The sequence below is a fragment of the Macaca fascicularis genome, chromosome 1 (assembly GCF_037993035.2).
Source record: "Macaca fascicularis isolate 582-1 chromosome 1, T2T-MFA8v1.1".
NCBI classification, from domain to species: domain Eukaryota; kingdom Metazoa; phylum Chordata; class Mammalia; order Primates; family Cercopithecidae; genus Macaca; species Macaca fascicularis.
The window spans coordinates 13,302,807-13,322,710 of record NC_088375.1 but is presented as its reverse complement, the minus strand read 5'-3'; the positions used below and the strand labels follow the sequence as shown (position 1 = coordinate 13,322,710).

Below are 19,904 nucleotides of genomic sequence, written 5' to 3'. Positions count from 1 at the left end.
TTTACAGTTAATCAATTAATTCAGTAATATGATGAACATTAATAGCTATTTCAGCATGTTTTTAAGTTATGCCAAATAGTAACATACAATGTTATTTCAAAACCTTATAAAACATCATATACATGGCTAGATCAAGGAATTAAAAGAGAAGTTACATAAAAAATAAAGGACAGAAGGCAACTAAAGGTAAAATAAACATAAAATGAGAGGGAAATGAGCTAATTATGCACCATATAATTTTAGGAAAGAAAATTAAAATAGTTGCTTTAGGAAAAAACATTAAACAACTAAAACATTGTGATTGTTATTTTCTATGTAAATACTAGTCATTTTTATGTTGAACGATTTAAAATTAATGTGAGTAGAGAGTTCTGGAAATATTAGCTGTACCACCAAAGAACCAGATAGGATAGGTAAATCATCACCATTCCTGAATTAGCATTTAATAAACTATCAGGTATATGTAAAATATACCAAATCAAGTAATATATTTCTGTCTTAACTGGAAGTAATTCTCAGTAAATTTCCAGATTAGATAAGGAAAAGCATATCATACTGCTCTCCTGTTATGTATAAGACAGGGCAATGACAAAATACTGTTCATCCCATCATATATCCATCACGTGGTAATAAGATCCACTGAACTCATCTGACCAAGTCCTAGTCCATATGCTCTAATGACATTCATCAGCATCCTAGTCTCATCCCAACTTCCGCCTCTGCTGGTCATACCCAAAGAACACAACTATATGTCGTTATTCATACCTTCTCAGTCACAGCATCACTACGTTCAAAATCTGCTGAATAATTCCCAAGGGCAACTCGAAGCAGGGCATCAAATAAAGGCTTTGCTAGTTGTGTTTCAATCACCTTTGACTGGGAAAGATGGTCCCTCATTTCAAATAATATATTTTCCACAGACAAGTTCTAAGGTAAAATAAAAGAGACTAAGCATATTAATAACTATTTAAAAAACTAAATGATGAAAAAATATTTACCTAACTATAAAGCTAATCCATTTACTTGCAGTTGATATGAAAGTAAAATGACTATATAAATATCTAGCTCTATACAAACATCCTGTTAAAATTAATAACATTTTTATTGATAAAATACTTAGTTCATCTTATTTGGTTTTTATTGCAGCATGGTAAAGAATGACAAGAAATGAAGCTAAGCAAAGAAGTCAAAGCAAGACTGAAGAGTTTTGTGTGCTGTGTTAAAGCGTGTGAATTTCAATTGTGGAAATTCAGTGTGGAAGCATCAGGATTTTTTAGAGATAAGGCAATATGGAGGCTGGAACTGAAGTAGGAAGAGCCTGTTGGCTGGCTGAACAGTTAGGGGTAAGTTAGTGAGGACAGAAGAGGTCTGCCATATTCCCAGTCCCTGGATTCCTTTTTAGTCGAGAAATGATCTCAGGAGAAAACTTGTAAGAATGTGAGGGAAAGCAGAAAAGATTAGGGGAAGAATCTGGACAAAGATGTGGTTTTAGGAGAAGTCTAGTCCCAGCCTCATTTCCTGGGAAGCTCTGGAGCCTGAAGTGCCCCACAGTGATTGTCGCCACTTCTTAGAGCCACATCTATCAGCATTAGCTATGAGCATCCTTCCCGGGCAACTCCCTGTGAGGCATGTCCCATCGGCCAAGGGCGATTCCTGGAAGACGGGTGCTGATGTGCAGATGGTGAATGGGTGATCAGTTTGGTAAAGGAGATCTGGGCAGGGCAGCCAAAGATCTAAATCACACAAAGATTTAGATCTTTCAACTTTGAAACACAATATCCATTATTATTCATCTGACACTTAAAAAATGTGTGTGTGTATGTCTGTGTATGTGTGTGTATATATATATAAAAAACGTAATATATATAAAACCTAATATATATTACATTATATATCTATTTATGTATATATATTACATAACAGCTGAACTAAGGACACAGTATTACCTGACTAGGTAACTCCAATTCCATCTTCTGTTGACTAGTTCTGGCACCATGAAGACAAATGGCCAGAAGGGCTTCCAAAAGTCGTATACTCTGAAGTGAGGTCTCACTTTCTTGACTTGTAAATATCTTTGCTTCCTCGGGAGCAGCTTCACTAGCTGAAATTTGTTCCACATTCATGGAAGAAATATGCTGTAACTCTAATTTACCTAAACTGTCAGCACTCTTTTTTAGACTACCTAGTTCTGATGGTATGGGGTCACTTTTTATAGTCAAAGATAATAAATCTTCCTTCATAGTTATCTCAGGTTGAGAAATTCTGTTTAAATCCTGGTTTTCATTTACAGTTGTATCTCCCTCCTTTTTTCCTTGCTCCTCTTTGTGACTTCTGAACAGTTTCTGTATTATCATAAATATTAACTTATGGCATACTTGGAAACCACCAAACCTATAAAACTGTTTCTGGAAGACTGAACTCAACATGTAGATCCAACGACACATAGACCAAATGTCTGCTGCTTGGTGCATATGTTCAGGAGAAGGCAAGGCAAGGCTCTCGAGAGATAAACATGGCAGCATGTGACTTAAAGGCTCGCTGGCTGTGCTGTCATAGCCAGAAGTATCTTCTGAGTCATTGGCCAACTCCCTATCAGACTCTGCTTCTTTACTTATGCATAAAAATGCCACACAGAGGAATAGGTTTATTGTGTTGATATGAACATCCTGGTTAACAGTCTTCCGCCTCTTTGGATAAGCTTCTTTGAGGCCAGCATAAAATCTGCTGAGACTCTGAGGAGAATCTGAATAAGCTTGCTGATGATGAAAAGAAGTACCTACATGTACAGAGGACAACTCCTTCTGTTCATTGTCTATCCCATCAATACCTGGAACTGAGGCATCTTTCTGTTGCTCCTCTAGGCTGATTATCAGAGTTTCAAATGCTTTTAGAGAATGACTTCGAATACCATTTAAGTAATTTAATTCGATTATTTGATTTACTCCATTACAACTCAAAAACAAATCTCTTATTACCCTGCGAAAGAAAAAAGCATGTAAAAAGTTTTAAATAAAGAAACATCATTTATAAATAAGTACATATAGTATTTAATATATTGGTATTGCATGTGGGATACACTAACCACTACCTAATTTTATCCATCAATTATCGGGCTAAAGTTCTTAGATATAATCAGGACCTCAAGTTACTTTCTAATTACTCTGATATCCTTCTTCAAACATTTGTATATATGGCTCCAGCAGTGTCTAGAAACAAAAGATTACCTGTCCCACATTAAATGAAGCAATTCAGGGAATAATATTTTTCTCCAAATGGCAAATTCTGTATAAATTCTGAACATCACAGCCACCACCACACTCGCGATAGACACTCTGAGGGCAGGTAAGCATGTGTTTGTTCATTAGTTTTTCTGCCTGATGGTTCATTTGGGAATTTTTGTTTATTTTAAATCTATGCCTTATGAAGAGAAAGAATCACACTACAGAGCTGAAAATCTTCAGAAGGTTCGGCATCACATGAATTTCCCTTCTAACTGGGCTAGTTGCACAGAGTCAATAGTACAAATACCATAAAAAGGTTTTCAGCTCTGTCTCAGGTGAGACTTGTGTCTAGATCATTGGAATCCTACTAATAACTTTAACATAAGCCAGCTAGGTGATTCTCAGCCCTTCCATCACAAAGATCCAGGTTGTCCACAAATATGCCAAAGAGTTACAAAACTTTCTAATCAGTCAGTTCTATTTAAACGATGCTGAAACGTCAGAAAAATTTTTAAATGACTGTAAGGCAATGATTTAATGTCAATAATAGTTTTAAAGTAGTTGTACTAAGATGGACCAAAAAATGCCACACATGAAGATATTAATGATAGGATATATTTGTATAAGTTTCTAAAATGGTATATGCATTAATTTGAAAGGCCAGTCTACCTATCAGAAGCAAGCTTTATTTATACAATTATTTTTAAATGCACCAGATTTGGCAATCACAAAGTCTGGAAAACTCACTGATATGATTAAAAGTAATTTTAATTTTCTTATTTTTGCTTATCTATATTTTCTAATTTTTCTGTATATATTGCAGAGGTTACAAATGTAAATTTAATATTTTAAAATTAACAATCCCATTAATACCACTGCCTCAATAATCATTTTATGTATTTTACATATACTACATATTTTACATAGTTGTAAATAAGTGAACACTTTTTTTTTTTTTGAGACGGAGTCTTATTCTGTCACCCAGGCTGGAGTGCAGTGGCCAGATCTCAGCTCACTGCAAGCTCCGCCTCCCGGGTTTACATCATTCTCTTGCCTCAGCCTCCCGAGTAGCTGGGACTACAGGCGCCCGCCACCTCGCCCAGCTAGTTTTTTGTATTTTTTAGTAGAGACGGGGTTTCACCGGGTTAGCTAGGATGGTCTCGATCTCCTGACCTCGTGATCCGTCCGTCTCGGCCTCCGAAAGTGCTGGGATTACAGGTTTGAGCCACCTTGCCCGGCCTAATACTATTTTAATTGTTTATATTTTACCCATAAGATAGTATAATCATTTTCTCATATTCCAATATGATCTTTGTAAACATTTTCAATGGCCAATAATATTGTATCAAAGAAATATAAAGTAATTAAACTTGCCCTGCTCTTGGATATCTGTGTTTCATGTACGTTTTTCTCAGAAGTATATCTAAAACTTTTCTTTTTGTTGAGAAATTAAAATCAATGGCTCTATCCTCTTCTCTGTAAACAGCTCAGTAAAAATACATACATATATAAACAAATGGTTAAAACAAATCTGATGTGGAAGGAGAACATTTTTTGTTGGCAAATTGAAATTAAATCCTAGGAAAGAATAAACAGTAAATATGATCACACTACTGCCAAGGCCCTGGAGGTATCAGTGTCAGAAGTTTAAATGCATACATTTCATCACTCACTTGAAAGCATCCAATGAAAAAGATCCAGACATGCACACCCCACCCGCCCCCGCCACCCTAACATATACAAACCTGGATTTAAGCAGGATAGGCAGAGTTTTTACATAAATCTGAAGCACGTCCTGAGGCAAGCACTGGTTACAATGACTACATACATGACTCTGAGCTGAAGTAATACTTAGGTGTTGACAATGATGTGCTAATTCAACTCCTCTTTGGAGCACAGGATTAAATATGTAATTATATAGCTTCCACTGAACAACTATATTGCCTTTCTGGATTAAACTGCAAATGTGATTTGCAATCTGTATACTATGTAATCTGTCTTCTTCAAAAACAAAGTTCTGATAAGCCTTTAAAGCATCCCATTTCCACAACAAATCTTCAGATCCACTGCTAGGCAGGATCCCTTGAAATCTGTAAGAAGGAGTGGATGAACTTGAGGAGGGTTCAGCATCACGTAAGTTTCCCTGCAGTGTCTCTTCTAATTGGGCTAGTTGGTCAGAGTCAACAGTGCAAATATTACAAGCTGCTTTTTTAATTTTTGGTGATATCTCTGCTCCTCCTAACTGATCCAAAATAAGTTTGTTAAGGATATTCAATATATGCTGCTGAAAATTTTTCAGTGCTGGCAACTTAAAAGCATGGAGCAAAGGAATGATTACAGATTTGGGATCCATACAACAGCATATTCCAATGTTATGAACACCCGAGAGGATCTGGACACAAGTGCTGCTCAAGGAAGCCTGCTGTAGTAAGCGCAAGCACTGATGGGCACACACCGCAATGCAACAGCACCGCTCAGGATAATAAACATCTCCATCTGCAGTCTCTTCAAATGGGTTTTTGGAAACCTGGTTTTTAAAAGCTGAAACCAGAAGACCTGAGAGATCTCGGTGATGATGCATAAAATGAGAATATTCACATCGTCTGTGCCTTTTTCTTGTACACATCGAATGATGAAGTTGCTCTGATTTCACCTTTTTGACAGTGCTCATTATTTTCATCACACTATTTATTAGGGCTTTCAAATGCTCTGAGGCCTCAGGAGGAACTCCATCTCTTAAAACCAGCCATTCCATTTGAAGAACTGCTGTTTCAAATAAATTAAATCCATGATGCTGAATGAATTCTTGAACCAAATCCACAGCTTGACTGAAGTAGAAGGGATTTGAAGCTGCACTCTGAAGACAACAGATCAGAATCCGAAGAACTCCTTCCAAAAGCTCAGGTAAAAGAAGGGCTCTATGACGATACTTTGAAAACACAAAATCTTCCTGAACCTCCTGCAGTGTTTTCTTTTGTCTTGGTGCAAAAGGGTCAGGCTGCTTTTCTAGGCATGTTCTAATTTTTAAAGCTGCTCTAAGCAATTCAGTTAAATTTTTCCTAAGATTTTCTGGCATCATCTCTGCAGTACTAACATCTACTGACAGAAGATGCAACACTGTTCGAAAGAGCATCCTTTGAATCAAAGCCACTGGTTCTTCAGTCCAACCTGCAGAAACTACTCGACTCTCCAAGTTGTCACTCAGACTACAGCAGTCCCCAAAGCCTGCTAGGAATTCAGTTAGTGTGGGCACTACACTGGCTGCTAAAGGAGAATTATGATTCAAGGTAATGTCAAACTTACAAACTTTTTCTAATAAAGATAACAAAACATGACATAAGTCAAACGGAGAATTGTTCATGTTACTGATAACAGACAAGGCAGCTGGCTCACTTAAAATGTCAGTGTTTGACTCCTGTCTTGGAATAATCTCTCTGGAATTTTCCAAAGCCATAGTATCTGGAGGAGTCTGTTCTTCTTTGGTTGTTAAGTGGTCAAGTTTAGCTTTAGGGTGGTCTTCTTTAGGAAACGATGTTACAAAATGCTGCAGCAGATGGGGCCTTCTATGCTTATTCATTGTTATGCCTTTTTCATCTGAATTGGCTTCTGAATCTGAGGTGGACAGCTGTGTCTTTCTTGCATCTCTTATAGAATAGCGATGGGTAATTTTACGCTGTCGTCTGCTTTTTCGAAAAACATTTACTTTTGCAGAAACCTGACTAGACAGGGCACTTCCTTCTAAATGTAATTTTTCCTGAGTGGATCTTTGTGAGCTTGAGTTCTTTTCTTTGGTCAGGATTATATCAGCTGAGAGCGGTAGATTAAAATCTAACAGAATGAAGAAAGAAGACTTAGAATACCTCAATATGTTTTAAAACTCAATTTTAAGGTGACAGCCCTCTTATTTATCACCCACTAAAGGAGTTTATCCTCAATGTATTTTGCAGCAGGGCTGATTTCCTTCATTTATGTCATATCTCTGGGTTACTTCCTCTCACACTTGTCCTTACTCTAAACACTAGCTGACATTAGTTCAAAGGATACAAATTGATTTTTAAAACAGCAAAACAGAGGCACACCTATCCTTACTCTAAACACTAGCTGACATTACTTCAAAGGATACAAACTGATTTTTGAAACATCAAAAGAGAGGCTGGGTGAGGTGGCTCATGCCTGTAATCCCAGCACTTTGGGAGGCTGAGGCAGGTGGATCACTTGAGGTCAAGAGTTTGAGACGAGCCTGGCCAATGTGGTGAAACCCTGTCTCTAGCTAAAATATAAAAATTAGCCAGATGTGGTGGCACCTGCCTGTAATCCCAGCTACTTGGGAGGCTGAGGCAGGAGAATCACTTGAACCTGAGAGGCGGAGGTTGCAGTGAGATGAGATCGTGCCACTGCTCTCCAGCCCAGGTGACAGAGTGAGACTCTATCTCAAAACAGCAACAACAAACAAAAGAGAACAAAGTTAAGAAAGTAAATCTGATTTAAAACTATATATTATATTCTAACTTCAACATAAGAGATGCTGTAGATTATCTGGTATTTAGTGCTGTTGTTCATACTGTTTACAAATCTCCTCCCATAGTCCCCTAATTAAGATATAAGGATGTATTATATTCTCAAAAATAGTATTCATAGACCTGATAGAACTTAACTACTTTAAGATTTTCCTAAAATTATTTCAAAATCATACACTATATGCCAAATGTTCTCCAAAACTGAGGTTTAAAGAATTCTTTATTCAAATTATTTCTTAAATGTTTCAGCATTTGAGAAACTAGGCACCGGGTATAGACATCATTATTTCATCCCCAGTGCCTAGATAGGGCCTGGCATATGGTCAACACTCAGTAACTATTTCTTAGGGGAAATGAATGAATTCTCCTTTTAACTAAAAAGATAATTAAATCAGTCTTTCTCTTTGCAGTATGTAATAAGAGCTATATAAAAAAGTATTTGTAATTTAGAGTGAGTAAATTAAAATCCGTAAATAAAAAATCTGTGCTTTACTAAGACAGGGAAAGCAAACCAGATGGGAAGAGGAGAAATTAAAAGGAGTCTGACAAATTCCACCCAAGTAAAAGATGCAGACAATGAAGACAACTTCCCCCAAAGAGCATTAATCAGATTTCTTAAGTGATTAACAATGTGTGAATTCTGCAAACTCAGAAAAAAATAAAAGCAGAGAGTTAGTGAATCAATAAATAAGCAGAATAACAGTATTACAAGACCTTAGATACTTCCTTTAAAAAACCTCCATGAAATTCACTAAAAATACAGGAATTAAAATAGAATAGATTTTTTTTTTAACCTGAGAGATCTTCAAACATCTCACAAGTCACATGTCACAAGAAAGGGTCAAGAGGAAAACTATTAATCTCACCAATGAAACATTTAAAGTTTCATGTACTTTATAGACATATGAATTCTTCAAAATCATAAATTAAAAATATCTATTGACCTTATGCATAATAATTCTACCCAAGCTTGAAACAAAATATTATATTAAATTTATCCTTTAGGCTGGGCACAGTGGCTCATGCCTGTAATCCCAGCACTTTGGGAGGCTGTGGTGGGCAGACTACTTGAGGTCAGGAGTTTGAGACCAGCCCAGCCAACATGGTGAAACCCCATCTGTACTAAAAGGCGAAAATTAGTCTGGCATGGTTGTGCACTCCTGTAATCCCATCTACTCAGGAGGCTGAGGCACAAGTATTGCTTGAACTCGGGAGGCTGAGGTTGCAGTAAGCCGAGATCACTCCACTGCACTCCAACCTGGGTGACAGAGTGAGACTCTGTCTAAAAATAAAATAAAATAAAAATTATCCTTTAGAGGCAACACTAGAAAAACTAAGCTAAAACAAATACTGCAAAAGTCACTTAAAGAATACTGGTAATAGAAAGCAGTCTTTAAAATAAGCAAAGAAACTTTAATTGCTTTATTCAGATTTTTCACTTCCAACTTTTCACTATCCATTTTTCTGATGTATGCTACACACCTAGATTCACTCCTTCTGATAAGTGTTCTGCTTCTTCATACATTTTCTAATCATCAGTACATTCAAGTACTTCCCTCAGGAAGCACCATGGTTTTTGTATTATTGAAAGAAAAATGTGTTTGCCTAAATAATTTTTCATATTTAGTATATAATAAATCACTATAACATATACTGTTCTGAATCTGAATCAGAATCAAACATTCAGGCAGAAGTAACTTTTCTATGAGATTTTGATAACACAAGTGATATGATAAGGGGAAAAAGCATACCTGTTGCCTTTTCTTCTTGGACAGGTATCTTCCATACCAGTGGAAGGAGAGACAGAAGAAGAGTCAGGAGTTCTTCTCTACATGTCAATGCCTGTGTCAGTTAACAAAAGAATCCTTCATGTTCTAAGGCAATAAGACACATCAATTCCTAATATCTTATCTTAAACTGACCAAAAAATCCTTTTTCTTGAAAGGCTGCATTTGAAAAGCTAAGAATCAAATTAACCTATCTTCAATCCAATTAAAGCTGTGATACTTTTAAGTTTATAAGCCATTCTAATCATAGAAGAATCTAACAGTATTTGACAGTATTTAGCACACTCTTGCTGATATTTCCAAAAATAGCTATTATTACCACCATGCACATTGCAAGAATTCCTCACCTATGAAGAAACAGATTTGCTAGGTGAAAATGAAAAGTTAAGTCCTATTAATTAGCAAACCAGTGCCACAAAGTTACTAAAAAAATGTGAAGCCTTCATGCAGTTAAATGTAAAACTCAGAGACAATTTTAAAGAGAAACTGACATTATTAATAAATAATATATAAGGAGAGAAAGACTTATTAGTGAATGTAATCCAATAAATATTTATTGACTGCACACTATGTCCACAAAAATACTGTCTTACCCTTTCTGGAGGAAATGGTCCAAGCCCTGGAGAAGGTCCCCTCATTTGGTCCATAAAATACATACACATAAACAGTTAAAGAACAGCAGAAAGCATGTAGTATAAGTAAGTATCCGGGGTGGTACAAGCATTCAGTTTAGGAGTTCAGAAAAAGGAGCAGTCATTATCAGAAGTATGGAAGTAGAATGGGAGCTAGAGAGCTAGACCTGGGACACCTGGGACATGGGTAGTAAAGGATTTAACAACTCAAGCTTGAGTTCTTGCCTTACACCAATCAGTGAGAGAGGGGGTCGGCATGATGACACAATCAGATTTGCTGAACGGAATTAGGTGGAAGGGGAAGCAGTGTTAGAGGCCGGGAAACAATAATCCAGATGAGAGAGATGATGACTTTCTGAAGTACTCCAACAACAGAAGGGAAAGGAGACATATTTGAGAAACTGTAAGGTAGAACTAAAATAATTTGCAGTTGATTATCTGTGGCACATAAGGGATAAAAAAAAAAAGATCTAAAAGGACCCACAGGTTTCTGGTTTCGGCAACTAGGTAGCTGATAATGTATTCACCAAGACAGGAAATTTACAAGCAGTATTAGGTTGGGATTCACTTTTTAGACATACTGAGTCAGATGTCTATGGGCTATCCTAATGAAGGCAGCTTTTTAGTAGACAGTAAATATATAGATCTGGAACTTTAAAAAAAATATGAAGGAAAGAACAAGATTTGGAAGTCATTGGGGTGGAAGGCAAGAACATATATGAGTTTTCCCAGGGTGAGAATATAGAATAATAGGAGACCACCAAGAATGAAACTCTGGACTTTAAAGACTTAAAGATGGGCAATGCTAAAGAAACGCCTGAAAAGGCTTCTACTGAAAAGTAGAAGTACAACCAGAAAAGAGAAGTACAACCAGAGAAACCAAGGAAGAGACCAGTTCAGGAAAGAAAGGAGTCAGCAGGGCCAAAGCTGTTGCCCTTTCACTGTGTGACATGATGGCTGAAAAGCATTTAGCAACTGGAATGCCCCTTAACTAACACAGTTTTAATGGAGTGATTTGGGTGCAAGTCCAATTACAATAGGCTGAAGAGTCAAAGGAAGTGAGAAAGTAAAGACAGGACATTCGGACTATTCCTTCTGGTGTCCTGGTTGTGAAAAGGCCAGAATTCTTCAAAAAAGGGGTTTAGCAAAATCTAAACCCCTTTTTAGGCATAGAAAACCCTTCATAGCAATGATTCCTGTTGACCTGTCCAGTTTCAGCTCCCTCCGCCACACATGAGCCGTCCTCACACATCTAGCTGGTAAGGGTTTCCTCTGAAAACTACTGGTCTCCGTGCTCCCAGTAGGTCTTCCTCACATACACTGTTTCTGCAGTTCTCCATCCCCATCCTCCCATCTGCCAAACTGCAACTCATTCTCTAGGTTTTTATTTCCTCTGTGGGGAGACTTCTCTAACACCCTACCTGCTTCCCTTAGTAAACTTAGCTTTCATGTTCCTGATTTGCTACCATTCCAGCAAACACCCTGCTGAAGTGTTACTGTCTGAATGCCCATTTTCCTCTTTTATCCATTAAACAAATGTTTCTTGACCCCCTACTAAACAGGCCAGGCACTGTGTCAGGTACTTCAAATGCTGTGGTGAACACACAATATCCATATCCTCATGAAGCCTACTTTCTAGCACAAGAGACAGAAAATAATGGGTAAAAATAAGAAAATTTCAGATATAATGCTGTACTATGAAGGAAATTATCTAGGAAAGAGATTACAGAGTGACAAAAAGGGTAACATTTTAGACAGGCTATTTAGGACGGGCTATTTGAGCAGATACTTCATTGATGAGAAGAAGGAATCTATGCAAAGATTTGGAGGAAAAGGGCTCCTAGCAAGTATATGAAGTATTGGGAATGGGTTTGGCTTTTTCATAGAAAGCGAGAAAGCCCAGGAGCTCCCAGATCTGATAAATAACTTCAGCAAAGTCTTAGGCTACAAAATCACAAATCAGTGGCATTTCTATACATCGACAACACCCAAGCTGAGGGCCAAACCAAGAACACAATCTCATTCACAACAGTCACAAAAAGAATAAAATACCTAGGAATACAGCTAACCAGGAAGGTGAAAGATTTCTACAATGAGAATTATAAAACATTGCTGAAAGAAATTAGAGATGACACAAACAAATGGAAAAACATTCCACGTTCATGAATAGAAAGAAACTATATTGTTAAAATGAGGCCAGGCATGGTGGCTCATGCCTGTAATCCCAGCACTTTGGGAGGCCAAGGCAGGTAGATCACAAGGTCAGGCGATCGAGACCTTCCTGGCTAACACAGTGAAACTCCGACTCTACTAAAAATACAAAAAATTAGCTAGACATGGTGCCATGAGCCTGTAGTCCCAGCTACTCGGGAGCTGAGGTAGGAGAATCACTTGAACCTGGGAGGTGGAGGTTGCAGTGAGCCGAGATCACACCACTGCACTCCAGCCTGGGTGAGAGACTCCGTCTCAAAAAAAAAAAAAAAAGCCATACTGCCCAAAGCAATTTACAGATTCAATGCTATTCCAAACTACCAATGATATTCTTCAAAGAATTAGAAAAAGCTATTTTAAAATCCATATGGAATAAGAAAAGACTCTGAAGAGCCAAAGCAATCCTATACAAAAAGAACAAAGCTAGTGGCATCATTACTTGATTTCGAACTACTCTAGAAGGCCATAGTAACTAAAACAGTGTGGTACTGGTACAAAAACAGACAGAGAGACCAGCGGAACAGAAATAAAGCTGCACACCTACAACCATCTGGAATATAACCTAAGAAATACCATCCTGGACATAGGCCCTGGCAAAGGTTTCATGGACGCCAAAAGCAATCACGATGAAAACAAAAATTGACAAATGGGACTTAATTAAACTAAAGAGCTTCTGCACAGCAAAGGAAACTATCAACAGAGTAAACAGCTTACAGAATGGGAGAAAGTATTTGCAAACCATGTATCTGACAAAGGTCTAATATACAGAATCTATAATGAACTTCAACTTTATAAGTAAAAGACAAATGACCCTATTAAAAAGTGGCCAAAGGACACGAACAGACACTTTTCAAAAGAAGACATACATGCACCAACAAGCATATGAAAAAATGCTCAACATCACTAACCATTAGAGGAATGCAAATCAAAACCACAATGAGATACCATTTCACATCAGTCAGGATGGCTATTAAAAATGGAAAAAAAAACACACATGCTGGTGAGGTTGTGGAGAAAAGAGAACACTCATACAATGCTGGTGGGAACATAAGTTAGGTCAGTTATTGTGGAAAGCAATTTGGCAATTTCTCGAAGAACTTAAAACAGAACAACTATTCAACCCAGCAATCCCATTATTGGGTATATACCCAAAGGAATATAAATCATTCTACCATAAAGACAAATGCATGCTTATGTTCATCACAGCACTATTCACGATAGCAAATCAACCTAAATACCCATCAACAGTAGACTGGATAAAGAAAATATGGCACATACACATCATGAAATACTGTGCAGCCACAAAAAAGAAGGACATCATGTCCTCTGTAGCAATACAGATGGAGGCTGAGGTCATCATCCTAGGTGAACTAACACAGAAACAGAAAACCAAATACTGCATGTTCTCACTTCATAAGTGGGAGCTAAACCTTGGGTATACATGGACACAAAGAAGGGAAGAGACACTGGGGCCTCTTTCAGGATGGAGGGTGGGAGAAGGGTGAGGATCAAAAAACTATCCATTGGGTACCATGCTTATTACCTGGGTGATGAAACAGTCTGTACACCAAACCCTGTAACATGCAATCTACCTATATAACAAACCTGCACATGCACCCCGAACTTAAAATAAAAGTTAAAAAAACATATTTGTTACCACAAAAATGATCTATTCATAAAGAGTCTGAAGGAATCCACTGGCAAGAGAATTGTCCCTTAAGCCCTTGAAGGAGAAAATATGTAAGTTTTACAATATTTTCTGTGATGACTATTTGAGATTTATACACACCTGTCAATTTTGCGATGTACATTTTTCTAGAAATTTGTCATTTCATATTTTTAATTTGTCACTTCATGATTATAATTAACTTTAATCATTTTATGATTACTTTCATGATTATTTTAACTTAGGAATTATATATTACATCCTATTTTTAAAAAAGAAAGAAAGAAGGAGAGTGGCTAAAACATACATAGCAAGGGGGAGAGGGCTAGGAGACAAGGCTGGAAGGTGTAGGTTGGATGGGCAGGCAGCCTCAGATCTAATGGGCCCTTCAGGACCACACAAAGGAGTTCAGGTTTATCTCCAAATATGATGGGAAACTTTCCCAAACACACTTCTCAGTCTTCTCTCAGGGCATGTACTCCAGGGCCCAGGCCCTAGTCCTTAGCAATCACCCCCTTTTCTGCCACCCAGTGCCTAACATGGAGTTTGGTATTCAATAACCATTCACTGCATGAATGACTTTAAATTTTAGATGCAAAATAAAACATATAAAAGGGCCCCATTTCCATGTGCTTTACTTCCAAATAATAAAACTAAAGATGTACAGATAACATTTCCATATATAGCTCATACTCAGTATACCTCAACATTTTTAAAGATGCCAATAAAAATGTACATGGTCTTTAAAAAAAAAAAAAAAAGATAAACCAATTTTTGGCACATCTTTCCTATATGGTCCTCTTATATGAGTCTTTATCTTTGGCAGGTGAACTAATAGCATTCTAATGGAGCTTGCAGAAACCTCAAGGGTCTGAGAAAGTGCTGCAGACATGTTGTACTGATAATTTGGCCCTTGCTCCCCTAGAGTATACTGGCAAATCATCACTGCTGCGTGAATAGGCATTCCTGACTCCTGGCAGAGCTCTGCATGACACAAGGTCCTTCCCACTCAGCTGAGGGCTTCTCAGCTACCTTTAAGGCTCAGACCCAGCAATACCTCTTCTGTGGAGCTTCTCCTCCCACACGAACCCAAGATTGTTGTTCTTCCCCTCAAGAGAAAGGGAGAACATTCCTGTTGCCCCCATTTCACCAAGTGAGTTAGCTCTTGCAAACCATGGGCCTTGAAATAATGAGACTGAGGCAAGTGCAGATTTTTGGGTTTTGGCCCCTCTGCTGGAATTGTAGTCCTGAAGAGGGCATTCCGCACCACCCTGTTGCCCAATATAGCACTGGGGGAAATGAGTCTTTGCTTCACATTTGATTACCACAATTTCAAACACAATTCATCATTGGGGAAGTTCTCTTCAATCCTCTGGGTGTATTACTTTTTTATTAGTATTCGGGCACCATTTATTCCCAGATTTATCCTTTCTGGTTCCAAAGAAAGCACATTTGTAAATCTGTCCTTTTAGAAGTGATATAATCCTTTACTCTTAATTTGTGGGCACCCTGGCAAATTAGAATTTGCAGCCCTCTATTTCAAACCAAGATCTTATCTCCCAAGTTTTATCTCCCAAGGTCCTATGTACACACAATAGTCACAGAATCCAGGGGAATTAGGTGTTCCCTCATGACATCCAACTGGGAAGTTCCCAATGTGCCATATTAGACAATATATGCCATGAACAGGTCCATTCCCTGCTATTTCTAGACCACCCAATCAAGAGAAATCAGCCAATAACATACCACTCATATTTAATATTTACTTTATTTATTTATTTTTTTGAGACGGAGTCTGGCTCTGTCGCCCAGCTGGAGTGCAGTGGCGCCATCTCGGCTCACTGCAAGCTCCGCCTCCCGGGTTCACGCCATTCTCCTGCCTCAGCCTCCCGAGTAGCTGGGACTACAGGTGCCCGCGACCATGCCCGGCTAATTTTTTTGTAATTTTAGTAGCTACAGGGTTTCACCATGTTAGCCAGGATGGTCTCGATCACCTGACCTCATGATCCGCCTGCCTCGGCCTCCCAGAGTGCTGGGATTACAGGCATGAGCCACTGCGCCCGGCCAATACTTATATTTTTATGTCTTCCTTTCTACAGGGAAAATAACTGTGTAACAGCTTTATAAAATTCCCCATAGAAACAAACAGTAAAGTAACTTTCATTGAGGCAATTTTTCCATTCAAGAAACATATTTCAAGTACCAACAAGGTGCCAGGCACTGGCCCTTTTCGTAACTACTGTTTAGACTGGGTTTTAAACTAATTGCCTATCCCAGCCATTCAGAAATAGAAGTGGCAGGATGGGAGAGAATGGGCAAGTGAGTCAAAGGGGAAAGGACTGAGATCACAAACTGGACTAGGAAGCTGCACAGGCAGATGGGCACCAGATGGCTAGTGTTCAGGGACTTCTGGATGACATGATAAGGAACTTGGACTCTATCCAGAATGTGATGGAAAGCTAATAGATATTTCTTTTCTTTTTTTTCTTTTTTTCTTTTTTTTTTTTGAGACAGGGTTTCACTCTGTTACCCAGGCTGGAGTTCAGTGGCACAATCATGGTTCACTGCAACCTCCCACTGCCCAGGGTCAGGTGATCCTCCCACCCCAGCCTCTCAAGTAGCTGGGACTACAGGCACATGCCACCACACCTGGTTAACTTTTGTATTTTTTTGTAGATATGGGGTTTTGCCATGTTGCCTAGGCTGGTCTTGAACTCCTGGGCTCAAGCAATCTGTCTACCTTGGCCTCCCAAAGTGCTAGTGCTAGGATTACAGGGGTAAGCCACCACACCCAGCCTAATAGGTATTTCTGATATTACATTAAATCTGTATCTTGACATGCTAATTAAATTTTATTTTCCATGCATAAGCAGGAATATATGTGTATGGACTATTTAAGTCCTTTATTTCTTCTATCACAATTTTATAATTACTTCTAATATATGTGTGTATATACATATCTGAAAGTTTCTACATTAGTACTACAAATGGGATCTTTCTCTTTCCTTTTCTTTTCTAGCTGTATAGCTGCAGCTAAAAACAAACATCTTTGCCTTTTACTCTATAATTTTGTTGAATAATTTTCTGAATGAGTTCTTGGATTTTTCTGTACACATTACTTTAAAAAATAGTATTTTTATTTCTCCTTCTTTCCCACATTTAGCTTTCATATTCCACTTTACCACTACATGTATTTAAAACATAATATCAAATGGAAATAGTAATAAAGAATGATGCTTGTATTGGTCCCACGTAGAACTTCTTATTAAAAATGTTATTGGCAGCTGGGCATGGTGACTCATGCCTACAATCCCAGCACTTTGGGAGGCCAAGGAGGGTGGATTGCTTGAGCTCAGGAGCTCGAAAACAGTCTGGGCAACACGGTGAAACCCCATCTGTACAAAAAATACAAAAATTAGCTGGGCATAGTGATGCATGCCTGTAATCCTAGCTATCTGGGACGCTGAGGTGGGAGGATTGCTTGAGCCTGGGAGGCAGAGGTTATAGACAGCTGAGATTGTGCCAATGCACTCCAGCCTGGGTGACAGAGTCATTTTTTCTGAGACCCTGTCTCAAAAACAAAAACAACAACAAAAAAAATTGGTTCTTCTAATCTTTGTATATGAAAGAAATCCTCTATTCTAAGCTTAATTTGTTTTTAGACCTTTTGTCAAATGTTTTGATGAGTCAGGATAGTTATGTTATATGCACTGTTTTTCCTAGTGATAAACATTATGCTAACAGTTTTTCTTGAATTAGACCAGGAATTGCAACCTCTTTATGTAAAGAACCAGATAGTAAATATTTCAGAGTTGGTGAGTCATATATGGTCTCTGTTGCATATTCTTCTGTTTAACAATCCTTTAAAAATGCAAAAACTATTCTTAAGTTGTACATTGTACAAAAACAAGTCAATGGCAACAGGATTGGCCTGTAGGCTGTAGTTTGCTCAACCAGCTCCCATTCTGCCCCACCTCCCCTGCAGGCAAAGAGTGGTTATTAAATGGCCATAATACTCTTTGTTAAGACTCCAGAAAGACTTAGGTGGTACCTAGTAGACCCTATCACCTAGACAAAAGTACTACTAGGAATCTTCAGGGGATTGTTCTATACAAAGCAGAGAGGGCTGTCTCAAAGACTATTATAGATGTGGCTTTTGAGGCATAGAGTGAACCCCATTAAGATTTGCAGGAAACTCACATTTTAAAGAAAGTTGGTTATTAAAAAATACTAACAGCTTGGCCTAAAAGGGATAGGATAGAGAGTTCAAAATGAAAAAAAGGCCTCTGGGCCCCCACTCTTCAACAGGCAGGAAGGAGGGTGAGAAAGCTGTATATTATGGGTGATCTGTTATAGAAAAGAGAAGAGACTTCATAGGGTGGAACCAAGAGTCCTGGAGAAACATGGATTAGGGAACCACTCCCACAGAAGAAAAATATATTCCCAGACCCTAGAACAGGGGCCATGACAACATGTGCTGACTGGATTTCAGGACTGCTATGGCCGAGAGATCACTATGTTCCTCTCCTGTCCCTCTTCTTACTAAAATTAACTTATTCCTATCTCATTATTGTATATAGGGCATATGCAGAGCAGATAACCTAATTCACAAGTTTCTCAATCAAGAAGAGCTGAAACAAAATCACTATATGTGAAAGCCTCATGTATATCCAGAACTGATGTAAACCATGAGATCATCAATTCAAGCCTGAGGCCATGATGGAATAATATTTCAAGAGGCCTAGAGGGGAGTGAGTGTAGAAGGAATACTAATAATTTTGGTCAGAGAGGAGACCATGGTAGGTTAAACACAGCCAAAATTAATTGCAGTTCCTTCTATCAAGTGATAGAGTCTTATTTCCCCATCCCTTAAATCTGAGCTGACCTTGGATTAGCTTTGACCAATAGAATGTGATCAACATGTTGTTATGTGACTTCTTGCAGCTTCCGCACCCTGTTGGAACATTTCCACTATCATGTAAAGAAGCTGAGTCTAGCCTACTGAAAGATGAGAGGCCATGTGGATGAGAACTGAGGCAGTCTGGCCAACAGCCCCACGCAACAGCCCTCAGTTAATCTGCTAACTGACTGCAAACTCAGATGTAAGACCAGCTGATATCTTAAGGAGCCAAAGTGGCTATTCCAGCTGAGCCATGCCAGAACTGCCAACTCACAGAATCACGAGCAAATAAATCATTGTTCTATGCCACTAAGTTTTAGAACATGGTCTGTTACACCACAATCAACTGATATATTCATTGCTTCAATGAGTCTGGGTGTGAAAGGGGGATAATTCAATGATTATCTACTCTCTATGGATAGCACCACTGTGGAGTGGTTAAGATTTCCACTGCGATCATACTTTCACTACTCCAAGAAGTAGGAATGGCAGCATCCCCCACACCCTCTCATTCCTGTCAGACCAATCATGCATAGATAGATCTAGGTTTGTGTGTGAACAGAAACTGTAGAACTAGATATAGTAAATTAATATTCACTTATTATTACCTTTACTACATTTAAAAGTTTGCATTATTCTCCTATTGAAACAACTCTTGCCAATTTTACCATTAACTCACTTGTCAAATGTGAAGAATAATTCTCATTGCCTATTCCCTTGCTTAAAAATTTTCCCAATGTTTTCAGAATAAAATTAAGACTTCTTAACATGGTATACAAGGCTTGCCATGTCATGGCCTCTGCCCTTCAGGTCTTCTCACTAGCCAATCCCCGTTTCACCAAAAGCAAAGCAAAATACAGCCTTTGCTGGCACTTCACTAAACTACTTGTAGTTCATTGAATGTGCTGTGTTTTCTCTAGCCCCCGTGTTTTTTCATGTGCAATTCCTCTGGTCTGGTGTTTCCTGCCTC

The 19,904-nt window shown here is 38.3% G+C and overlaps 1 protein-coding gene across 10 annotated transcripts in view; it reads right to left on the bottom strand.

The window, feature by feature from the left end:
* The window catches only part of LYST (lysosomal trafficking regulator), a 217,038-nt gene that overhangs the window by 134,793 nt on the left and 62,341 nt on the right, over window positions 1-19,904 (bottom strand). For all 10 annotated transcript variants that reach the window (XM_074040199.1, XM_074040127.1, XM_074039942.1 and 7 more), the window contains 4 exons: window positions 9,490-9,580; window positions 4,967-7,049; window positions 1,947-2,976; window positions 766-927 (listed from right to left, as the gene is read on the bottom strand). In XM_074040199.1, coding sequence (XP_073896300.1) covers window positions 766-927; window positions 1,947-2,976; window positions 4,967-7,049; window positions 9,490-9,580 — 3,366 coding nt within the window. The remainder of the gene's footprint in view (window positions 1-765; window positions 928-1,946; window positions 2,977-4,966; window positions 7,050-9,489; window positions 9,581-19,904) is intronic.